We start from the raw sequence: 17,057 nt of genomic DNA, 5'->3' as shown, positions 1-17,057 counted from the left end.
AATAGCCAAATATTTTCTTTACTCTTTTCATGGATTTAAAAAAATCAAAATTTATGATTCAGTTCAAAAAATGTTTCAGTTGTATTTAATAATCATAATACGTAAACTATATATTAACAACTAACAATAAAACAAATAAATAAAGAAACAATAGATAATATAGTAAATAAATAAGTTTTTACAATAGAACAAAAATATGTTAAATTATTTTTATAAAGAAATGAAATATGCTGTGACAACGACATTTTTAAGATACGATTACCGGTTCAAAAACTATATAGAGTTCCATGAGAATTTAACATTTTGATTTTTTTATTATTATTTTGTTGTTAATAAAACATATTTTTCAGTTTTTTTTTTAGTACGCAATAGTACATTACGATACAAGTACGGGAAGGTAGATTCTTGTCTCGTGTGGCGTTTACGCCCGAGCGAAGCGAACATGTGTCGTACCGTATTTTTTGATACAACGTGTGGAAAGTGCGATTTTCAACGCACATTTTCTACCGAGCGTGCGGGAAAGACGCACTTTGCGTACGGAGTGTCGAAATAATTTCTTTTTAAAAGCTTTGAACTCACAGAAGACGATTACCTTGGAATTTTAAAGCTGCGATAATTTTCTGCCAAGATATAAAACTTTTGTGCCTTCCAGATTTTTTCCTAAAGTTGGGCAAAAGCATGTGACGGAAAGTGTATATCCTTTTACTCTATGTCAATAAAACTCTATTATCGATATGTTATTTCTTTTGCGACGTTACCCTATCTTTAATCTATCATGATTAATAATCGAAATATCGTAGAAATTCAATACCAGACTAGAGGTAAATCATTACAATGAGTATATATACCTTGTAGAATTTGGTATATTCTAGTGATTTTGACACTTGTAGTCATAAATCATTATTTAGGTTCTTCGCGAACAAATGTAAATTTCTAAAACGTGCATCGACTCGAATTTGTAATATTTGATTGGAAGCATTTTTCGTTAAAATAAACTTTTTTAACTAAATGATTTTATGAGACATTTGTTAAAATATAACAATCCATGAAAATCAACAAATTAAAATTACTTATCTACTCGTGGAATTTTTTTCAGATTGGCAAACAGGGAAAGAATGAACTGAAAAAAGCGTGCACATGAGAAGAAAAGAAGCGACGTAACGATCCACAAAAAAGGACGGTCAACTTATTTCTCATCGGTATGTCTCTTGTTCAGTCATCCGCTTGTTGATTTCAAAATTCTTTTGCAAACTGTCCTTCAAGAATGTTGCATCGTTTTCAAACTCCACTTTCAACTTCATATCTGCACGCGTGTGTTTGTACGATTGGTTTAATTTAGTTTTAAAAGGGAGGAAAAAAATAACTTGCAAATCTGTTATTTGAAAATGGCTTTCCTAGGTGTAACTTTGAAAAGAGGAATATCTCTTTTAGCATTATTTGCCTTGAAGAAAAGATATTTAACACGATTCTTGATTTAATATTTAACGAAAAAGTAACATTGTTCTTTTCGGTAAAATGTAGATGATATTTTGCAAATTTAATTAAGAAACGAATACGCAATATTGGAAACTTAACTCTAATCATCACAGAAAATTAATTCTGTAAAAAAAGCCTTCAAAGTTCGTAAAAAAGAAAAGAACTTGCGACGGGGGAGAGGGAGGGGAAAAATAAAAGACGGTATTTCTCCTGATCTCGCGCTGTCGCCAGCGGCGCGCAGTCAGCCGAGACGACGTGTGCAGCTTTATTTTATTGAGTTGGGCGCCAGCTACCGTGCTCTCGCGTTAGGAGAACGTGGTAGCGCTGCAACGTCGGCTGGTTCTCGGCTCGGTGGTCCTGCTGGTCGCTGTGAGGTCGGGTGGTTTCCCCGTCGCCTCCCTCCTTGTCGCCGTCGGTGTTCTTGCGCGCGTGGCCGACTATCACCTGTGGAGGATGAAGCAGGGGCGCGAAGTCCTAGGCGACGATTCGGTCAAGTCTAAAGCGGAAAGACGTATCGAGCGAAAGGGGAAAGGGGGGCAACGGGTGGTTTCCAAGGCCACCCACGGCTGCGGCTCGTTCGGCTAGCTAGATGTTTCGGGGCATGGCGGCTCTCAATCCCAGAAGCGGGTACATCGAGGGGGGCGTCGCAGGGGCGCTCCGGTTGGCGGCTAGTGGTTCGGGGGATGATGACTCCTTCCCTGGACTGGTGGCGTAGTGGCTGCGACGGTGGCTATCGGTTGAGCGGTGATCAGGGCAGTCGGGAATTCGCGCACGCGTTTACCGATCTCAAACCGGTCGCGAAAGCTACGGGGGATGGGGCGATCAAGTGGGTGTAGTCAATAATAAGTCGGATATAAAGAAAATTCGGATTTATTATGCAAAAGAAACCCAGGTCTACCCCAGTGGTCTACCCCTAGCGATGGTCAGCCTGGTCTAGATTACTGGGGGAACGCGGGTGGCGTACTACGGCGCGAAGTCAGCTTAGACGGACAATAACTCGGTTGAATGTTTCGGGCTTCGGCTATGATTCGAATACGTAACGTCGGTTTATCTATTCGCGGCGAAAATTCCAGCTCGTTCAAAACAATTGCGCTCAGGAATTCGGTCGGTCGCGCGAAGGTTGACTACCATTCGCGGTGTTGACGTTACGTATAGCGATGCTTGCGAACAAAATAAAGGCGACGATGTACCTGAGTTTTGCCGGTCGGATGAAGGTCTAACGCGACTCGTGTGATGTTTGGATCGACTCGGAAAGGAATTTCAAGGGCGCACACTCAGAAAACTCGTTGCACGGTTGATAGCAACACGGCGACTCGAAACTATTCCCGAAAGGTCGGTGGCAAAACCATATAAAGCAACGGTGACGGGCGCGCGAAGGTCATGCGGGGTTCCGCGCGCGAACATTCGGCGGTCAGGCGACTATTTCAGGTGCGGGACAAAGAACGACGTGACAAAAAAAAACTTGGGGATAACGGCAAACGTTTTCGGTCAAGGCGTAATGCGCGCGGAGGTCATGCGGCACTCCCGAAAACGCGGCGGTCGGCAATGCGCGACAAACTCGCGGTTATCATTCATGCAAAGAAATCGGCAGTAAAAGGGTACTTACTCCTGGTAGATTTTGGCCGATTAATGCTCTGTTTGTTATCGTTATTCCGCTATTTTATCCTGTTATCGTTATTATCGTTATTTTATCCTGTTATCGTTATTATCGTTATTATCTATTATCGTTCTTCTGTTATGCCTATTTCTCTCAATATCTTTTGTACTATTTTCACTTTCACTATCTCTTGCCTACCTCCTTCACTATTTCTTTCGTATTCACTCTCGCTTTTCTTTCCCCTCTTTTTTTTTGTTTCCACTTTTCACTTCTACTTTCTTTTCTAATTCTCACTCCTGCTTCTTTCTAATTCTCACTTCTGTTTCTTTTCTAATTCTCACTTCTGCCTCTATTCTAATTCTCACTTCTGCTTCTATTCTAATTCTCACTTCTGCTTCTATTCTAATTTCTGCGTACCGCGCAACGGCGAGGCTCGGCGGACTTCCTACCGTCGAGGCTTAACGGTTACTGGCGCGCCGTTTTTCGGCGACGCACCGCTTCTCCTAGTTTACTTCCCCTTCGTTGTTGCCGATTGGCTAGCTTGTTGCTAAGCCAGGTCTCAGCGCCGTCTATATTAACGTTTTTTTACCCGCGCAATTTATTTATTGGTCGGTCCTTCGCGCCTAATTTGCCTACTGGCCGCGAAGATAGCGTCGGTTTTCCCTCATTAGTTCGACCACCCCTAAGCTGATAACGATTGGTCAGTCAACTAGCGTCGCTTGTCTATCTTCTTCTATCTACCGCTCGTTGGTCTTACCGATTCCCCTCGCTCGCTTCCGATCGGTCTAGCATCGGCGGTCTCGCTCGCTCTCACGCGCTCGGTCGCTCCTACCTTTAGTCTAGCTAGGCCTGCCTTAACTAACGGGGGCTTGCGATCAGCTGATCGCGACTGAAAACTTTAGGGGCTTCTAGCTCCCCGGGGGAGGGTCGGATCGGGTCGTGAGTGCGCGAGGGGTTGTACGCGAGCGTAAGGGTCGTGCGAATCGGTCAGGGAGGTTTCTAGAGGTCGTAGTTCGCGAGATCCGGGAGTGCGTGGGCGGGTGTATGTAGTCGTGGCTGTTCTGTCATAGTGCCGGTAATATATATTTGTGTGTGATGACGCATCATCACATAGCCCCCCACTAATCCGGTGCATACACATGCACCGTGATTCGTCGGTCATCGCGGGTCTACTGATGATCTGCTCACACCTGGTCCTCGGCTACTGATTTAGTGACCTGAAAGGGGGTGTTTAAGGGATCGGATTAGGGTTAAATAAGAGTAGTCAGATGTGATTAATAGGCCCGGAGGCCGCGGTTTATTATTCTTAATCGCTACTGGATTCTCTGCCCCGATTCAAACTGCGGTTTCTTCTAACCTTCTCTAAATTTCGGCGTTCTGCCGCGGCCATAGCCTCCACGGCTTGACGAAGTTTATCCAGTTCCCTCAGGCGGTCCTCGATGTCTTGTGCGGCTTCAATGTGCGGTCGGCTGTGGCTGGGGTTGTGACGGTTCTGGCGTCTATATTCAGGGGGGCGTGGGATAGCGCCGGTTGATGGCCCCGGTCGATTAATGGTGGCTGGTTGCACCACTTCGTCGTAGGAGGGAGGTGGGGCCTCTGGATGTGCCACGTGGTGCGTCAGTCGGCCCGCGGTTGTCCTGTCCTGGCGATGCCAATATTCCTCTGCGCATCTTGGGCAGTTTTCGACCCCCACCCCTCTCCGGCCACAGTTGCCGCAATATTGGTTGGCTTCCGTTGGACGCGGGCAGGTCCGGTAGCTGTGTCCGGGCATCCAGCAGTTAAAGCAACTGCGGCCAGGAGGGTCTATGGTCGGGTCTGTAGGGATGGCTCTTAGATTTCCGAAGCCTGCTCCGGTATCTCTGGGGCGGGCTTCGTAATTTATCCAGGGGCGGATGCCTCGAGGTGGTGATGTGCGGGTTGGGGGACCTGGTTCGTCGCTGGATGCGTCCGAACGGTCCATCACGCTCACCAGGTCATTATATTCCAGGTGCCTCCGAAGGTTGTATCTTCTCCTCCGGCCATTTTCCCCCCTTATCCTCCTTTCCTCGATTCCGCGGATTAGGGTGGCCCTATCGTCCGTGTTTGTGACCGGTAACCATCCCGGGTGAGGATGGTGTTGCGACGATCTCTCGGTTTGGCTCGGTTTCGGGTCCTCCTGGCTATCCTCGGGCTGGTCTCCCCCCCGGATAGCAGGGACTACCGTCGCTCTCGTGGTCTCCGGGGTCGGGTCTCGGCTGGTCGGTCTGGTTTCGTCCGTGGGGCTATCTAATCCTTCTCCTCTTGTAAGGAGGACTATTCCCGACTCGTCTGAGCTCTGGCCGCTTCCTGAAGGTTGGTTTCCACCCGTTTTCTCGATGAGGCCTGCCAGGTGGAATATTTTTTGGTCGGCTGCAGTTTGTTCCGCCGGGGGAACCAGGGCCGCTACCCTTTTTGCTGCCAGGGTAAGTCGATCCTGCAGTCCGAGGCGAGCCTTTTCTTTCAAAATCTCCTCCTCTATCTCCATTATATAGGAGGAGGTCGAGAACGAGGGGGATGGCGCTGTTGCCCTCTGGTCTTGTCGGTCGTGGTCATCTTCCTCATCTGAGGATATAATGACGAGCTCTGGTTTGGGTGGTGGGCCGTCCTCTGTTGGCCGGAATTCCAATTCTGGCCGGTGGTGGAGGGGCCGTCGTGTGCGGGTTCCAAATTTGGGAGGCATGGTCAAGCCTGTAAATCAGAAGGTCTTAGTTTTCGGTCAATAGGGGAGGTCTATTAGTCAAGGTCATCAACCAGCACCAATCGTGCGATGTTAGTCTGGTTAGTTAATTAGTTTGTTACGCGACCTACATCTCCCCCCCCCCTTTGTAAAACTAGAGAGGCTTGTCCTTTCTAGTTCTCGATTCCGCATGATTTTCGGGGCGTGATCTTATTCGTTTAGGTTCTGTGGTCTTAGTTACGCGGTGGTCGTTCGGTAACTAACTTAACATTTACCGGATTTTCTCCTTTATAAGGTTTTAATTGGGTAACGTGGACTTTTCCTATTTCCTTGCCGGACGTATTCTCGATAATGTACACGTTGTCTGATAGCTGTTCCTTTATCCGGAATGGTCCCTCATATTTCTCGGCTAATTTCGCCGAGAATTGGTTAGCCGCATTGGATAGGTGATGAGCTTTTCTCCATACCAGGTCTCCTATTTTGTATTTTGTTGGTCTCCGACCTTTATTATAGCGGTCGGCCATCTGGCTGTGGGCTTGGTCCAGTCGATCCTGAATCGTTTCGCGAAGGTCGTCCAGTTTCTTCAGTCGGTTTACCCATTCATTTGGGTCTGACGCCACTTTAACCTCGGTAGACTCCACCTTGCGGCGTAGGCTCTTTGGGGGCTTTGGTTGTCGTCCGAAGTTTAGAAAGGCTGGTGACGTCCGCGTGGTCGACTGTATTGCCGTGTTTATCGCGTAGCGGAGCTCGTTTAGGTGTTGGTCCCAATCCTTATGGTTGTTGTCGACAAAGGTCGCTATCATGGTCTTTAGTGTACGGTTCGTGCGTTCGACTGGGTTAGCCTGCGGATGGTACGGCACGGTGGTGACGTGCTTGATACCATACTCCTGTAGCATGGTATCTACGCATCTGTTGGCATATTCCTTGCCGTTGTCGGTTAACAGGTAATCCGGGGTCTCCCAGCGAAACAAGATCAACTCCTCGAAAGCTCGGGCCACGTTCTTTCCGTTAGCTGCTCGTACCGGCTTCAGCTCTATCCAACGAGTGAACAGGTCTTGGAACACTAGTAGGTATTTATTCTGGGTCTTGCTCCTGGGGAATTCCATGGTGTCAACTGCAACTACGGCCCATGGTCGGTCGATATTCCGCCGGCCCATTAGGCCTTGAGGTCCTAGTTGGCTGGCTTTATACTTTTGACACTTTTCGCAACGGGTCACGTAGTTGTATACGCTTGAATACATCCCTCTCCAATAGTAGTCGTGAGCAATCCTTAGATAGGTCTTTTCAACCCCTAGGTGGCCAGTCGTTGTCAAGCAGTGGGCATCATACATTATTTGCTGTCTATACTCGTCCGGTACCACAAGCTTCCAGTTAGTCTCTCCGTCGGTGACCGGGTCGGTCGGCTCATCCAGTCGGTGATAGTATAGCATATTGTCCTCGACCTTCCAGTCCGGGAATTTTGCTGGGTTCTGGTTAACATCCCATCGCCGTCGTAGGTACCAGGTGTCTTTGATCAGTTTGAAGGCTGATACGGCATCTGGTCCTGGCGACATTCGTGATAGGGCATCGGGCAGATTATGTAGGTTCCCTTTTCGGTGTTTCACAGTGATTGGCCATTGTTGTAGTTCCAGGATCCAACGGCCTAGGCGACCTTTTGGTTCTTTGTTGTTAAAGAGCCAGGTCAAGGCACTGTGGTCGGTCACTACGGTGAATTCATAGCCTTCTAGATATGGCCTCAGCTTGTTTATCGCGTATATCACTGCCAAGCATTCCTTTTCCGTTACCGAATAATTACGCTCCGGTCCTGTCAGGGATCTGCTGATGTATACTATGGGATGTTCGCCGTCGTCGAATTCTTGACTCAGTACCCCTCCGATGGCGAAATCACTCGCGTCGGTCTGGACGGTGAAAGGTCGACTGAAGTCGGGACGGGCTAATACCGGAGCTTGCGTTAAGGCTTGCTTCAAGGTTTCAAAGGCCAGTTGCTGTTCCGGTCCCCAAGTATACACTTGATTCTTTTTCGTTAGCTTCTGTAGCGGGACTTTAATTTCGGAACAATTCTTGATAAATCGGGAGTACCATTCCACCATTCCTAAAAAGCTCTTCAATTGCGTGACGGTGCGCGGTACTGGGAATTCCAGTACTGGTCTAGTACGGTCTGGATCTGGTCGAAGTCCGTCATGGTCCAGTAGGAATCCCAGGTAGTTGAGGCGAGAGCATCCAAATTCGCATTTCTTAGCGTTGATCTGTAGGCCAGCATCATTGAGTCGTCTGAGGACTAGTTCTAAGAAATGTAGATGGTCATCAAAGTTCTCGGTTGCTATTATGATATCATCCAGGTACGGGAAAACATATGGTTCCCAGTCTGGTCCGAACAGGGCATCAGCCAGTCGTTGAAACGTGGCTGGTGCGTTTACTAGTCCGAAGGGCATTACAACAAACTCCCACAACCCTTCACCAGGGCTTGCGAAAGCTGTGTACTGGCAACTATCTTCCTCTAATGCAATCTGGAAATATGCTTGTCGTAGGTCTATCTTGCTGATGTATCTTGCATGCCTAAGTCGGTCTAATATCGAGTCCATGTTCGGCAGCGGATATGCGTCCTTGCGGGTCACCTTGTTCAGGTCTCTGTAGTCAATGCAGAATCTCCATGTCCCGTCAGGCTTCCGGATCATTACTGGTGCGCTTCTCCAGGCACTCTTGGACGGCCTTATAATGCCTAAATCATACATTCTCTTAATCTCGTCTCGTACAATCTTCTGCACTGCTGGTGACATTCTACGTAGTCCTTGCCTTACTGGTTTCGAATCTCCTATGTCAATCAGATGTTTTACTACGGGTGTACGTCCTAGCTCGTCTGTCTCAGGCGGTAGCAGCCTTTCTATTATTTCATTCAACTTTGCGGTCTGGGCGGTCGTCATTTCGGTCAACCCCGCACATTCCGCAGAGAAGGTTACAAATTCGTGGGGTTTGTGAGGCCTCAAGTGGTGCCATCGCCCCCCACGTACTCTCCATTTCTTGTCCTTAAATAGCAATACCATGTCCCATTCGGTCAAGAAATCTAGTCCAAGGATGATGGGTGGTCCGGTCAGGTTAGTCATAGCTTTGAAGTTGAACCTGGCCGTATGCCCATCGCAGCTCACTTGGAGTGGCAATTCTCCTTCAGTTCGCTCAATGACCCCGGTCACTCCTTGTACCTCACTGAAACGCGGTATAAGTCGGTCTCGGTACCGGGCTGTGATCGAGGGTCCGACGATAGATACTGACGCGCCCGAGTCTATCAGGGCGTCGTATACTATCTTGCCGATAGCGATAGGAATAAACAGACGGTTGTCGCAGTGTGCGCTCTTAACCGAGAGGGTCCCTGGCGTATTTGTAGCCCCATACTGGTCAGTTTCGGACTCGTCTGGTCGATCGGTTAATCCGGCGTCGAATAACGTAGTCTCCCCTGAGCAGTCGGCCGGCCCGCACAGCTGGGTGTCCTCCTCCCTTCGTGGGTTCGCATTTGACTCCGAGTTATTTTTGCTGTCCTCGGGGTCAGCGAAGGTCACCGTCTTTACCTTGGTGCCAGTGTCTGTCCCACCTGGCTCCCAGGGTCCTATCGGTCCTTTCGGCGCCCGTCTCCCTGAGTTGTCATAACTCTCATCAGGGCCAACGGTCATTGCTTCCTGCTGCTTCGTATTCCTGGGGTCTGCATCCATCTGGCCTGACTCCCAGGAATTTGCTTCCCTGTATTTCCCCCTGGGGCCTACACTAGTCTGGCCTGACTCCCAGGGGTACTTGCCTACGTTGCTCATCGTCCCCGGCTCTGAGTTATTTGTGCTGTCCTCAGAGTCGGGCGAATCTTTTCGCTTCTGCATCGCTCTCCTGGGGCCTACTCTAGTCTGGCCTGACCCACAGGAGTTTTCTTCATCACACTTCCCCCTGGGGCCTACATCCATCTGGCCTGACTCCCAGGGGTACTTATTTGCTCTGCTCATCGCTCCCGACTCTGAGTTATTTTTGCTGTCCTCAGAGTCGGGTAGGTTTCCTTTCTTCTGCATCGCTCTCCTGGGGCCTACTCTAGTCTGGCCTGACCCACAGGAATCTTCTTCGCTATCTTTCCCCCTGGGGCCTACTACTATCTGGCCTGACGCCCAGGGGTACTTATTCGCATTGCTTGCTCGCTCTCTTACGGGTCGGTCGCCGGAAATCTGGTCGTTGCTGGGCTTAGGGTCCGATCTTTCCACGGCCCGGTCAGCAGGGTCCAGGTTTTCCAGTTTCCTTTCACTCAGGGGTGGGTACGTTGCGTTCTCCACCCTTGAGTCGGTCGGGACGCACTTGGTCGGAAGTTGCAGGATGAGGGTGTCCGGTGTCTCGAGCGTCCGCAATAATCTGCTTAGAGGCTCGTCATCCGTCCAGAGAGGTCGGTCGATGGGCATGTCTGACTCCTCAGAGCTCGTCTGCAGGGTCAAGTAAGGCGTTTCGACTACGTCCTGGTCCATAGGCCCCAGCTCCGTAGTCGCGTTTCCTCGTCCAGTGCGCCAACTCTCTATTTTCTCATCCTCTTCTCTCCATTGTGCGTCCGTCTCGAAGCCCTTTATCGCAGATTGTCGATGACTCGGGGAAGTAGCGGGCTCGCCTGCTCCCCCGAAGCCTCGTTTCCCAGAAGCCCTGTACGACGATTACTGCAGTTTTTGCAGAAGTCAAAGGGGGCTCCTGGTAATTTGCATACTTGGCAGAACATTCCTCGTGCTTCTCGCGGTCTTTCTCTTGGAAATAGTGCAGCTCGTTTTGGACACTGTCCTGCCATGTGTCCAGGCTCATAACAGAAGTAGCATTTCCGTCTCGGGCATCTTCGATAATCGTGGTCATCCGGGCACGCTCTACATTGGTCAGGCCTATACGGCTGACGGTCTGGCTGGGGCGGCTGAGGGCTGACAGGCGGTCGTAGGGGGAGAATCGAGGGTCGTAACCATCGAGACTCATACCCTTGATCTAGCTGCGAGGGATTCGAGTTCGTTGGGCCGTTCGCAGGTGGAACGGTGACGGTCGGGGGTGTCGGTGGTAGCCCCAAATACTGGTGCGGGTTCATTGACGACATGACCTGAGCTAACATCGGAGCGTCAGGAGGTTCCTTGGGTACCGTGGTCGTGTTGACCTTCACGGGTTCCTTGGTCTTTGGCTTCCTGTCTGGCTTCGGTGTCAGGTCCGGTAAAGTCTCCTGGCTCCGGTTCGGTTCTACCTTATCTGAGCTTATCGAAGAAATCTTGGCCGTTCTTTTGCTGGTCTTCGGGGCCGCTGCTGGGAAACGAGTCTTATTCGACGGAGGATGATACTGTTCATCCATCTCCTCTAGGTTCTCCCATTTTCGCCCATAGTAGGTTAGGTCGCTGAAATGTCGTATGGACTTATCAGCCATATACCTCCTATAAGCTGGTAGCAAGTTGCGCTGGGCAATCTTGATCTGGGTCGAAGTGGAGAGTGGATGTTTAAAGAAGCTCGCGATATGTCGGAAAGCATCGAGGTAGTCGATGATGGTTTCCCCCGGGGCTTGTGATCGACGTCGCAGCTCCTCTTCAATGTCGTCATCGGTCAACCTGCGTCCGTAGTGGTCTCGCAGGGCTCGTTTCAGGTCCTTCCAACAGTGGATTTCTCTGGCCAGGCTACGGTACCAGGATGCGACTTCTTTGGTGAACGTGGACGATATCACGTGCAGTAGGTCGCTGCTGGTCATTCCGGTCCGGGCTTTAACTTCCTCAATCTGTCCGATAAACTCTTCCGGGCCGTCTGATCCGTTATATCTTATCTTCCTGCTTTCCAGTATCCTGATATTCCTCAAATCTCTTTTAGCTACATCATACTCCTCGTAATGCCTGTCTCGCTGTGGGCGCCGTCGGTCCGGACTACTCTGGAGGTCGCTCGAGTATTCGGATTCGCTGGTCTCGGATGCGTAATGTTCAGGCTCACGCCAACGGTCGTGGTCACCCCTATGACGACGGTGTGACTGAACCTTGACGGGTCTGCGGCGGCGGGCTGGACTGTCTCGTTCACTGCTGCTGTCTGATTCTGAAGACGAATCCCTATTCCGATGGGAGTGTCTTGAGTGTCGGTCAGTTCTCTCAGGCCTACATCTTCGACCGCGGCTTTCATGCCTTTGATGTACTCGTGGCTTCGGTGAATCGTGGTCGCGGCAGTGGGCCTTTCCATGTGGTCGCACAGGGCTCGAGCTCACTTGCTTCGACCTAGACTTGCCAGAGCGGGTCGATTTCGTTGGCCGTCTGATAGTCCGATCAGGGGATCTGCAGTCAGTGGTGTGCGATCCATTGCCGCGTTTGTCGCTACGTCGGTCCGGACTCGAATGCCTAGTGTGTCTATGCCTATACTGTTTCGAAGAGGGTCTACGCGGGGACGTCCTCCTATCGCTCTCACTGGCCGTATCATCTGATGATAAGGCAGCCATACAAGTGGAGGTCCTGGTCTGGCGATGCGAACTGGTGAGCCGATCTTCACTAGGACGCAGCTGTCTACTGCACGATGTCCTGGATTTCTCTTGCCCATTTTCGGTCAGGTTACCCTTACGACAGGTTCCTGGTTCAGCTGACAGGTCCATTCGGTCCTCTTCCGCCAGTTGAAGCAAAGATCGGTTCAGGTCAACCCTCCTAAGAGACTCTTCGCCCCGACCAATCCCTCGGCTCTCCCTAATGGCTGGCTCGTCGGTATCGGTCCCTCGGTCTACCCCTCTTGATTCAGCAACACCTTTCTTCGTTCTTGTAACTCGGCGAATGGTTCCGGTGCGTTCCGAAAGCTCCAAATGCATCTCAGGTTGGTCGGCTGCCCCATGCGGTGGTATCTTTCGGATATTCTTGCCCTTCTTGGCCGGCTGTTCCATGACAGCGTCGGCTCTCTTATGATTGCGCGCTCCACTGATCGCTGAGGCTTGTTGGGTCCGTTTGGACCGCCGTAATCTTCCTGTCGGATCGGCTGTGTCATCCTCTGAGGTACTCGGATCAGCTAGGTCGGACGGGTCAGCTTGACTTGGTACCTTAGAAAGCGGGCGGGCCTTAAGCGCCTTCGTTCCTGATCTGGCGTTCTGGTCGTGGTCGCTTTCTTCGATGGCCTTAGCAACTTTGGATTTTGGGCGACTTCGTCCCTCCGCTGCTGTGGATTCCGATTGGTGCGTTTGGGCATCGCTACTGGTCTCCACAGGGCGCCATAATACGGTGCAGTACGATGGAAAGGTGCTAAGGTGTAGGGATCCTTTAATTCGTTGATCCGGTTTTACTCGCTCCTCCCGCAGACGGTATCGCAGGTACTCAAGGCGGTCGACGTCAGGTAGTCCAGTAATAGGGAGTCCAAGTCGCTCCATTTCTCCATGTACCTCGTCAAGCGTCATCTCCTTAATCGTCACGGCTATTTCTCGTCCAGCATGTGACTTCTTAAGGGTGTCCCACATCCTCAGGTTGTCCCATGGCTGGTCCTCGGATCCTTCAAAGGTGTCCATGTCCTCGGTCCTGGTGGTCGGTACTCCTGTACTTGCGTTGGATGTCATTCTGCGCCAAGCAGCTAATGCGTTAAGCACTGTGGTTTCCTGGTTTAATACTCGGTTTAATCTAGTTATCACTGAAGGGGTTAATTCCAGTTGAGGTCTATTACTGAGTTCTACGGTCGCGAGGTCATTCGGTTCCCGAAGGTCAGGCTTATCCTTACTGGCCAGTTCGACTGGTCAGGCTTGGTCTCACTCCACGTTCGGAGTAAAGTCCAATCGGGATTTGCTACCCGGGACAGAAAGTCGCGAGGTCGTACGAACCCAGTGGTCAAACCCCTAATCAACGACCTATCCAAGGTCGGTCAATAACTGGTTTCGAGCCCTTAGCTAAACAAAAGGTCTAGCCGGGTACTCTCGCAGGTCTACCACAGAAAATCTTCCCAACGCAAACACAGGGGATATAAGGTCCCAGGTCAGGCCCAACAATCGCGATCGTCTTAAAATTTACCCGAACAACTTATACTATTATCTCGGTCAGCCCACACATAGGTTAGTATATTATCAGTTAGCAGCATTTCAAATTCAAACACATAATCACATATAATTCATATATAATCACATATAATCACAAGCACATCGCATATAGTCGCATGTAATCGCTAAGTTCCTCAGATTATTCGCTTCTGATTATCGCCTTATTCGCAGTCGCAGTACGCCACTTGGTCGGATCGGGGGTAGGGGTGTCGCCCTAGCCACTAATCGTCGACTAACTTGATGGCGTGGGCCCCACGTTGGGCGCCATTTGCGACGGATCAAGGGCGAGGATGCTATCCGAACGACTAGTCAGTGGTCAGCTCGATGGCGCCGCCCCACGTTGGGCGCCATTTGCGACGGGGGAGAGGGAGGGGAAAAATAAAAGACGGTATTTCTCCTGATCTCGCGCTGTCGCCAGCGGCGCGCAGTCAGCCGAGACGACGTGTGCAGCTTTATTTTATTGAGTTGGGCGCCAGCTACCGTGCTCTCGCGTTAGGAGAACGTGGTAGCGCTGCAACGTCGGCTGGTTCTCGGCTCGGTGGTCCTGCTGGTCGCTGTGAGGTCGGGTGGTTTCCCCGTCGCCTCCCTCCTTGTCGCCGTCGGTGTTCTTGCGCGCGTGGCCGACTATCACCTGTGGAGGATGAAGCAGGGGCGCGAAGTCCTAGGCGACGATTCGGTCAAGTCTAAAGCGGAAAGACGTATCGAGCGAAAGGGGAAAGGGGGGCAACGGGTGGTTTCCAAGGCCACCCACGGCTGCGGCTCGTTCGGCTAGCTAGATGTTTCGGGGCATGGCGGCTCTCAATCCCAGAAGCGGGTACATCGAGGGGGGCGTCGCAGGGGCGCTCCGGTTGGCGGCTAGTGGTTCGGGGGATGATGACTCCTTCCCTGGACTGGTGGCGTAGTGGCTGCGACGGTGGCTATCGGTTGAGCGGTGATCAGGGCAGTCGGGAATTCGCGCACGCGTTTACCGATCTCAAACCGGTCGCGAAAGCTACGGGGGATGGGGCGATCAAGTGGGTGTAGTCAATAATAAGTCGGATATAAAGAAAATTCGGATTTATTATGCAAAAGAAACCCAGGTCTACCCCAGTGGTCTACCCCTAGCGATGGTCAGCCTGGTCTAGATTACTGGGGGAACGCGGGTGGCGTACTACGGCGCGAAGTCAGCTTAGACGGACAATAACTCGGTTGAATGTTTCGGGCTTCGGCTATGATTCGAATACGTAACGTCGGTTTATCTATTCGCGGCGAAAATTCCAGCTCGTTCAAAACAATTGCGCTCAGGAATTCGGTCGGTCGCGCGAAGGTTGACTACCATTCGCGGTGTTGACGTTACGTATAGCGATGCTTGCGAACAAAATAAAGGCGACGATGTACCTGAGTTTTGCCGGTCGGATGAAGGTCTAACGCGACTCGTGTGATGTTTGGATCGACTCGGAAAGGAATTTCAAGGGCGCACACTCAGAAAACTCGTTGCACGGTTGATAGCAACACGGCGACTCGAAACTATTCCCGAAAGGTCGGTGGCAAAACCATATAAAGCAACGGTGACGGGCGCGCGAAGGTCATGCGGGGTTCCGCGCGCGAACATTCGGCGGTCAGGCGACTATTTCAGGTGCGGGACAAAGAACGACGTGACAAAAAAAAACTTGGGGATAACGGCAAACGTTTTCGGTCAAGGCGTAATGCGCGCGGAGGTCATGCGGCACTCCCGAAAACGCGGCGGTCGGCAATGCGCGACAAACTCGCGGTTATCATTCATGCAAAGAAATCGGCAGTAAAAGGGTACTTACTCCTGGTAGATTTTGGCCGATTAATGCTCTGTTTGTTATCGTTATTCCGCTATTTTATCCTGTTATCGTTATTATCGTTATTTTATCCTGTTATCGTTATTATCGTTATTATCTATTATCGTTCTTCTGTTATGCCTATTTCTCTCAATATCTTTTGTACTATTTTCACTTTCACTATCTCTTGCCTACCTCCTTCACTATTTCTTTCGTATTCACTCTCGCTTTTCTTTCCCCTCTTTTTTTTTGTTTCCACTTTTCACTTCTACTTTCTTTTCTAATTCTCACTCCTGCTTCTTTCTAATTCTCACTTCTGTTTCTTTTCTAATTCTCACTTCTGCCTCTATTCTAATTCTCACTTCTGCTTCTATTCTAATTCTCACTTCTGCTTCTATTCTAATTTCTGCGTACCGCGCAACGGCGAGGCTCGGCGGACTTCCTACCGTCGAGGCTTAACGGTTACTGGCGCGCCGTTTTTCGGCGACGCACCGCTTCTCCTAGTTTACTTCCCCTTCGTTGTTGCCGATTGGCTAGCTTGTTGCTAAGCCAGGTCTCAGCGCCGTCTATATTAACGTTTTTTTACCCGCGCAATTTATTTATTGGTCGGTCCTTCGCGCCTAATTTGCCTACTGGCCGCGAAGATAGCGTCGGTTTTCCCTCATTAGTTCGACCACCCCTAAGCTGATAACGATTGGTCAGTCAACTAGCGTCGCTTGTCTATCTTCTTCTATCTACCGCTCGTTGGTCTTACCGATTCCCCTCGCTCGCTTCCGATCGGTCTAGCATCGGCGGTCTCGCTCGCTCTCACGCGCTCGGTCGCTCCTACCTTTAGTCTAGCTAGGCCTGCCTTAACTAACGGGGGCTTGCGATCAGCTGATCGCGACTGAAAACTTTAGGGGCTTCTAGCTCCCCGGGGGAGGGTCGGATCGGGTCGTGAGTGCGCGAGGGGTTGTACGCGAGCGTAAGGGTCGTGCGAATCGGTCAGGGAGGTTTCTAGAGGTCGTAGTTCGCGAGATCCGGGAGTGCGTGGGCGGGTGTATGTAGTCGTGGCTGTTCTGTCATAGTGCCGGTAATATATATTTGTGTGTGATGACGCATCATCACAAACTAGAAAATATAAAGTGGATTATTGAGAACAGTTTGAAACTTAAGGTGAAGTATAAAAGTATATAATTTTCATGATACATTAAGAATCGAAGTTGCGAAAGAACAAAATGAGACGGAAGCGTATTAACCGATAAGAGACCTGTAATAGCAATTAGGAATCAAAAGAGTTGACTTTCTTTTAGAAAGTTATTGTTAACGGATTAATTAAAAAAATTAATTTATATATTTTTGTTAGAGAATCGGGTTATGATAGATCTATCTTGAAAATGTGTTTTTTTCACATCTAAGTCAATATAGATTAACTTATTCTTTGTAACTTATAAAGAGACTTTGGACTAAATTTAGAGATATTTTAGAATAAGCATAATAGAGTTATGCAAGATAACGTTT

The 17,057-nt window shown here is 50.0% G+C and overlaps 2 protein-coding genes across 5 annotated transcripts in view; one reads left to right on the top strand and one right to left on the bottom strand.

The window, feature by feature from the left end:
• Window positions 1-1,095: 1,095 nt before the first annotated feature.
• Window positions 1,096-17,057, top strand: part of LOC131672698 (PDF receptor-like) — a 47,648-nt gene continuing 31,686 nt past the window's right edge. For all 4 annotated transcript variants that reach the window (XM_058950092.1, XM_058950090.1, XM_058950091.1 and 1 more), the window contains exon 1: window positions 1,096-1,199. The gene's annotated coding sequence lies outside the window, so the exon portion shown is untranslated. The remainder of the gene's footprint in view (window positions 1,200-17,057) is intronic.
• On the bottom strand, window positions 4,380-15,640 carry LOC131672702 (uncharacterized). Its single transcript, XM_058950097.1, has 2 exons — window positions 15,564-15,640; window positions 4,380-5,779 (listed from the first exon to the last, which is right to left on the bottom strand). Exon 2 carries the CDS (start codon window positions 5,769-5,771, stop codon window positions 4,380-4,382), a length of 1,392 nt encoding a protein of 463 aa, XP_058806080.1. The 5' UTR covers window positions 5,772-5,779; window positions 15,564-15,640.

This window comes from Phymastichus coffea, unplaced genomic scaffold, assembly GCF_024137745.1.
Source record: "Phymastichus coffea isolate CEN01 unplaced genomic scaffold, Cenicafe_Pcof_1.1 PCOF00156, whole genome shotgun sequence".
Classification (NCBI taxonomy): Eukaryota; Metazoa; Arthropoda; class Insecta; order Hymenoptera; family Eulophidae; genus Phymastichus; species Phymastichus coffea.
This window is presented reverse-complemented; position numbering and strand designations above follow the sequence as displayed.

What these genes read in the sequence shown, in the direction of transcription:
- LOC131672702 (XM_058950097.1), bottom strand. Translation starts at nt 5,771, where the DNA reads ATGCCTCCCAAATTTGGAACCCGCACACGACGGCCCCTCCACCACCGG.